At 34.8% G+C, this 7,232-nt stretch overlaps 1 protein-coding gene across 2 annotated transcripts in view; it reads left to right on the top strand.

Moving 5' to 3' along the window:
* LOC134706450 (formin-like protein) overlaps window positions 1–7,232 on the top strand; it is a 67,381-nt gene continuing 60,149 nt past the window's right edge. For both annotated transcript variants that reach the window (XM_063565401.1, XM_063565400.1), the window contains exons 1-2: window positions 1–122; window positions 2,864–3,031. In XM_063565401.1, the coding sequence (XP_063421471.1) occupies window positions 68–122; window positions 2,864–3,031 (223 nt within the window). In that variant the 5' untranslated portion in view covers window positions 1–67. The remainder of the gene's footprint in view (window positions 123–2,863; window positions 3,032–7,232) is intronic.

Here is a 7,232-nt window from a genome sequence, read left to right as displayed (position 1 = left end):
TACTTCCTTCCTGAATACTTTATAACAACAACACTGTTTATATGAACTTTTTTAACCTGTAAATAAAATGGATGTTATTCAGGAACAGACGACGCCCCCTGGTTCTGACGAAGATGAAGAAGGTATGGGTATATGTAAATGTTTAGTATTTCCTTTACTGGCAATTCTTGCAAATAATTATGAGACGGATACATGTAAATAGATAATAAGTTTCTACTTACAGATATACACATACATGTACATGTACTTCGTGATGGAGTGATAATTAATTGAAACAAGGAGTTAAAAGTTTAGTTTTGCACTTGAAACAGTTGACATTGGAGTTATGACCGGATATTTGAGACGGTCCAAAACGTATATATACTTAACGACAGTTAACTAGAGATGGAGAGATGAAGATGGCAATTATATTAACGGTCGGTTTTATTTGGGTGTCCGTGTCTCGGACGGTCAACCTGGATTGATGGCAGAGGTTGTCCAATCAAACTGGATTACATATAAAACTGTATTGTAATCTGAATTTATGTCACATTATTTGGAGTCTACGAATGTTCGAAAAATCTTCACCTACATATAGTATTTCTTTACTTCAATATGTTGACGATTACAAGAAGACACAACTCTTATGATTATGCGATTAACAGCTTTACATAGTTTTAAACACTTTGGTGGCTGACATTAACGTTGCGCCAGCAAGTATAGATGAACGAGATAAAGGTTGTACCTGCATAATAGTTAGGATTACATTTTATTTAGGTTCTAATCGGCCTTTTTTTTTTCTTTTTTTCTTTTTGCTCTTTTGTCGGATAGTCCTTACAACATGTTAATAATCGATAATGTATATTTTTCCTGGAGAGAGTTGTGTTGCGTTTCTGTATGTCCTTTATGTATGCTACATTGGCGTTTGTTTCTTTTTCACTTCAGAGTTTTTCTTGTTCCGTTGTTTTCCTCTACTAATAGTGCATGTGCTTCCCTCGGTTTTAGTTTGTAACTTATATTTGTTTTCTCTAAATCGATTTATGACTTTTGAACAGTGTTGATTATTTACTATATTATCTCGGAAGTATCTAAACAGGTAGTCCAAATATATCTGACGTATTGACTTTTATATGTTTTGCTTTATAAAGGCGTCAAAGCCAAACAGTATAATATCCTTCAAGACGTCATTTAAGAGATAACTGTATTGTATTTGAAGCTTTAAGGACGTCCATCGGTAGTTTTACTGTCGCAAATTTAGTTTACCTGGCGACGCGGAGCGGAGACAGGTAAACGGGTATTTGCGACAGTAAAACTACCGATGGACGTCCGCAAAGCTTCAAATACAATACAGTTATCTCTATTCTAATGCAAAACAAGTTCATTATTAAATTTTAATCATTATTTCAGTGTAAAATCTTCATTAAAGAAAATTCCGCGAAAAAATGTTATCTTCTTTGGTCCCTACACTAGGTGACGTCATAGTTATGCTTCCGGCGTCAAACATAAACACCGGGCGTTTTATGGCTTCTGTGCCGCTTCAAAATGTAATAAAATTTGATAAAAAGGAGATTTTTAGGCGCAACAAGTGAGTGTTTTTGTTTATTATTGTAGAAATAGCATGTCAATACATTCCGAAATTCAAAATGTCGGCTTCCCTAGTTACAGACAAGGAGATAGAGAATTTTACGCTTGCTGTCATCCAATCAGAACAATTGTTACAAAATAATTGCATTAGAATATTATTTTGACTACTAAACAGGGTCATAAATATTAAGATAGGACGAGACCTTGCATCCCATTTTTGTTATGTGGGACAATGAGTCAGAGTTGACGTTACCAAACACAGACAGGGAACAGGCACACGCACGGCCGTAACGTACTTCTAACGTTATAGAAATAAAGTAGTAAATAGTATCTTGCTGTTTCCTTTCTTTATATCATGTTGCTGAGATATTACTATACCTTGCTTTGAAATAGATCGACACGCCGAGTTAAAGAATTAATCTGCTCACTAACAGTTCCTACAAACACAAATCAAACTACCAAACCACATTTTTTTCTGAATCTGAGCCAACCTCCTTTTTGCTATTTTTTTTTATTCGACGTCAACAAACATATGAGTCGTAGTGTCTGCATATCTAGATATGTTATTTCTTAACCAACTAATTACATTACTTTAATATTAACACTGTTTTTCTGTAATAGCACTGTATTAACGCCCAGATTGTCTCTGTAAAGCCCAGTTTGTCTCTGTAAAGCCCAGTTTGTATTCATCTGAACATTAATGAAAATGATGCAGGTGTCTACAATCAACTAATAAATCGGTAGTATAACTTAGTGTTAGGTATATTCACAGTATTATGATGAAATAAAATGAAACAGCAACTATTATTTTAATGGATTTTTCTTCATTTGTTCTTGTTCAAATTGTAAAAAAAGCAACATGTATTTCATTTAATTAAGTGACCAGCAACCAACATTAGAGGAACCATATATAGGGATTACTGTTCATCCTGTTTTTCAACATAAAACTTCTGTCAACTTAGTATCTTTGGTATATTAAAAGCTTTATTATGGTGAAGTACAATTATTTTTTTCAAACTTAACTGTCATTGAAAGAGTAGAGAGTACATCAAGTTGACAGCAACACATACACTTTTGTTCAGTTGGTTAAGAAATGTATTAAGAAATGGGTGTCCTTATAATAATGGCCCTGTTATATGTCCTCGGTCATTAATAATGGCCTCGGATGTCTGTAATGGCCATCGGCGATGCCTCGGGCCATTACAGACTTCCTCGGCCAGTATTACAAACCTTGGACATATAACAGGGCCGTTATAGTAAAACACCCATTCATTAATGCTACATTAATATATATATTTAGATGAACAATTATCAACAAACTGTCCGATTGCTGCAAGTTCTGAAGATGAGTTATTACTTCCGGGAACAACAGACGAATCTCTGTCTCCATTAGCGACTAGTGAAGACGAAATATTATCTTCTCAGAAAAGCGAAGACGACGAGAAATATAACAGAAAAACTCCAACTGGTAAGAAAATATCACAAGAATCAGGTGAAAACAAATTACATATATCTGGAATAATATTCTTAATAAGAAAATGTGTTCTTTATGTTAATCTCTAAAACCGTCCGAATACAGACATGCTGTAAAAAGTAAAATTACAAAAATACTAAACTCCGAGGAAAATTCAAAACGGAAAGTCAGGAATATGACAGTTCTTGTCCATTCGTTTTTGATGTGTTTTGTTATTTGATTTTGCCATGTGAATATGGACTTTCCGATTGCATTTTCCTTTAAGTTCAGTATTTTTGTGACTTTACTTTCCCTAATCAAATGGCAAAATCAAATGATAAAACACATCAAACGAATGGACAATAACTTTCATATTCCTGACTTGGTACTTGCATTTAGGTAAAATTGTCAAAATATGGATAGAGCAGTCATGACTGTGTCACAATATCAAAACAAAAAAATATTATCAAAGAAGCACAAAAAGCATCTAGCAAATTTAACAACCATAGTCATTCTTTGCGTGTTTGACGTAAGAAAATGTTAACTGACTCCGTCTATAAAGGATCTCTATCTACATCGATAAAAACGCTCTGGTATATAAATTCAAATTCAAATTTATTTATTTTCAAATTCAAAGTTTTATTGCCATATAAACTTTACAGTTTGTGACATAACGACAGTCAGTGATAAGTCCATCCTTGGCAACCACAATAAGATCGTTAAACCAACCTCGTGAGAACAGTTGGGGATATGAATTTCTACAAAGTCATGACTTGAAATGTTTCCGTAGAGAGTAGTGGAATGAAACAGATTATAATGCCGTGCAAACAGTCAGTTCCGATGGTAGTATTTCTGTTTCTGTTATGTTGAACTATTCAAAACATTAAATGTTTTCTACTTCCTGGGACATATGGCCTAAACGTCTACTTGTATGTTTGTCCATCTAATGAGTTAAGCCCTTTCAGCTGATTTTTATAGTTCGTTCTTATGTTGTACTGTTATGCCACTGTCCCAGGTTAGGGGGAGGGTTGGGATCCCGCTTACATGTTTAACCCCCGTCACATTATTTATGTATATGCCTGTCCCAAGTCAGGGGCCTGTTTATGTGTTACATATTTGTTTTCGTTCATTTTTTTACATAAATAAGGCCGTTAGTTTTCTCGTTTGAATTGTTTTACATTGTCTTATCGGGGCCTTTTATAACTGACTATGAGCCTATGGGCTTTGCTCATTGTTGAAGGCCGTACGGTGACCTATAGTTGTTAATGTCTGTGTCATTTTGGTCTTTTGTGGATAGTTGTCTAATTGGCAATCATACCACATCTTCTTTTTTTTTTTTATATAAACCATATTTGGCACTGTTTTGGGGGCCATATAAGGTGTTCAGTTGTTTCTCTAATTTGCATCAGCTTTTATTTGAGCGTTACTGTAGATAAAAAGCGCGACTGAAGAACCAAACTGTAAGTCTGGTGTCTTTTGTGCGTTTATAACATCATTGGTCGGTGCCTCTGTTAGTTTAACGTTCGTCCCCACAAAGTTTTTAGCTGCCATGTAATGAGTATACTCCTGTGTTGACATGCAAGTTCATTGATATGATGATCCTCTGTAAATAGCGTGTTGAGTAAATTGCTTATTTTTTTTTCGTCTGTGTATTGACGGGATGAGTCGTATTTGATTAAACCAAAGAACTGGCTTGAGTTGTTGGGGTTCTTTGGTTTGCCCCCCCCCCCCCCCCTTTTCGTAGAGTATGAAGTAACAAGTGTGGTGGTTTCAACATTTCATAGAAAAGATCTTTCTATAAATCTTTTAGAAATAGAAATCCTCTCGGTGTCAGTTTTTTTTTGTATAGAAAAGTCTGTCACAGTCCTGATTTGTATTGGAATAGTGATAGGATTTAAAACCGTGCCAACGCTTGCATTTCTACGTCAATTCATATAGGCGTAACATACCCAGTTGTAAGAACTCTTTTGTGTTAACTTGGCATGTCATTGGTACGGTCTTGTTTTAGGGGTAAATTCCCTGTACATGATGTTGAACTATTTGAAACATTAAATGATTCCTACTTCCAGGAATAAGTTGCCTTGTCATAAAATTGAGTATGGAAATGGGGGATGTGTTAAAGAGACAACAACCCTACCAAAGAGCAGACAACAGTCGAATGCAACCAATGGGTCTCAGTGCAGCGAGAAACTCCCGCACCCGGAGGCGTGCTTCAGCTGCCCCTAAACAAAAAATTATACTTGTTCAGTGATTATGGACGTCATACTAAAGTCCGAAGTATACGCAAGAAACTAAAATTACACACAAGATTAATAAAGGCCAGAGATTCCTGACTTAAGACATGCGGGGTTCAACTTGTTTTTAGAGATTTCCATATTTGCTACTAATTTTGGAATTTCAGGTTTCCAGTGCTCTTCGGGTTGATTTGACATTTCAACTGCTTTCATTTGTGTGTTACTAGTCAGTCTTAGACGAAATGCGCATCTGTACACGTAGAACCAGCACGACATTAAAATCCTGGTATTATTTATGTGTTTTTACAACCCGACACAGGGTCGATACCACTGTCGGTTGAAGTTCTCAACAGCCATATAGTAATTGTTCCTATGTTGACATGATATATCATTGATATATTAATTTACCTGTGGAGGAATAATGTTGAATCATATGAAAAGCTTAATTGTATTTTCCATAAAAAGGGTTGAAATTAGCCATATCAACTCTTGTGTTTCAAGTGATTTTAGCTAAATAATATAAAGACGTCCCACGTATTGGACGTATCAAAACATTAGCCTCAAATTATCGACTGACGTAGTCCTGATTTGAAACTTTCATCAGAATGTGGCGGATTGAAACAAGTTTTAAAGCCAACGGTCTCGCTTTTACAACAATCAATTCCATGATAAATGACGTATGCGGTCAATGTCTCCAGCGGACCCCATGCTGTAGTATTGTGGAATTGGCGCTTGATTTCATACCTCCGCCGTTAGATTTTTTTTTATTAATATAAAAAGTCTATTTGTATAGATAAATTTATTGGTAAAATATTTCACCGAACTGTTTCGGGAATGATTCAGACATAGTCAGCAATGTTAGTACTATAAATGTGAGCGGTAAATGAATGTTGTTCGCTTAATTAAGTAGGCTATGTTTGTGTAATTGTCAAATTTTTTATTGTGCTCTTTGGATTAATGGTGTATTTCGTGTGACAAATACAGCTAGTATAAAAAAAAAAGTAAAATCACAAAAATACTGAACTTAGAGGAAAATCAATTTGAAAAGTCCATAATCACATGGCAAAATCAAATAACAAAACGCATCAAAAACGCATGGACAAGCATTAATCTCATATTCCTGACTTGGTACAGGCATTTTCAAATGTAGAAAATGATGGATTAAACCTGGTTTTATAGCGCTAACCCTCTCACTTTGCTGACAGTCTCATCAAATTCCGTTTTATTTACATTGATGTGTGAACCAAATTGATAGACACAATAATTAAAATAGTCAAAATATGGGTACATCAAGTGGCGGATCCAGAACTTTTCCTAAGGGGGGTGGGGGGTTGGGGAGGGGGGCTCCAGTCATGCTTCAGTGATTCCCTATATAATCAACAAATTTTTTCCAACGTAAAAGGGGGGGGGGCAGGATCCGCCGATGACATCAGTCAAACACAAATTGAATAGAAAAATAAATCATCTATGGTACCTATCTTGAAATTTATATATTTATAAAAAAAAAATGATATCGTATATAAGTTCATGAAAAAGACTGAAGTTTGACGTCATAATATTTCGAGTCAATACTGGACAATAGTTAAAAAAAAATTTGAAAGAATGAATGAATAATATCGGCTGTTAACCTGCAAAGACTATAGATATTTTGACATTCGTCACGAATTTGGAATATTTAATGTTTTCATGCCTTTTTTCAGATATATAATAATATGACTGTTAAATCATGGTTAATGATCTTAAAGTCACTCCAAAACAATTCACTACTAACATTAGAGAAAAAATCGGGTACCTTTTTAGGAGGATCTCTGAGAATTTTATCGTTTGACATAAATGCATGTTATTGGTTGATTTGAAGAGTAAAAAAGTAATAATCATAATAAAGTCTTAAAAATCTTTAAAATCTTTCCATTCTTACATCCCAACACAGACGCCTTTGATATTTAATTACTTTGAGATTGTCCCTCGAAACATCTGGATGA

Source organism: Mytilus trossulus, chromosome 2 (assembly GCF_036588685.1).
Source record: "Mytilus trossulus isolate FHL-02 chromosome 2, PNRI_Mtr1.1.1.hap1, whole genome shotgun sequence".
NCBI classification, from domain to species: Eukaryota; Metazoa; Mollusca; class Bivalvia; order Mytilida; family Mytilidae; genus Mytilus; species Mytilus trossulus.
The sequence above is the reverse complement of the archived record's forward strand: the minus strand, read 5'-3'. Positions and strand labels throughout refer to the sequence as shown.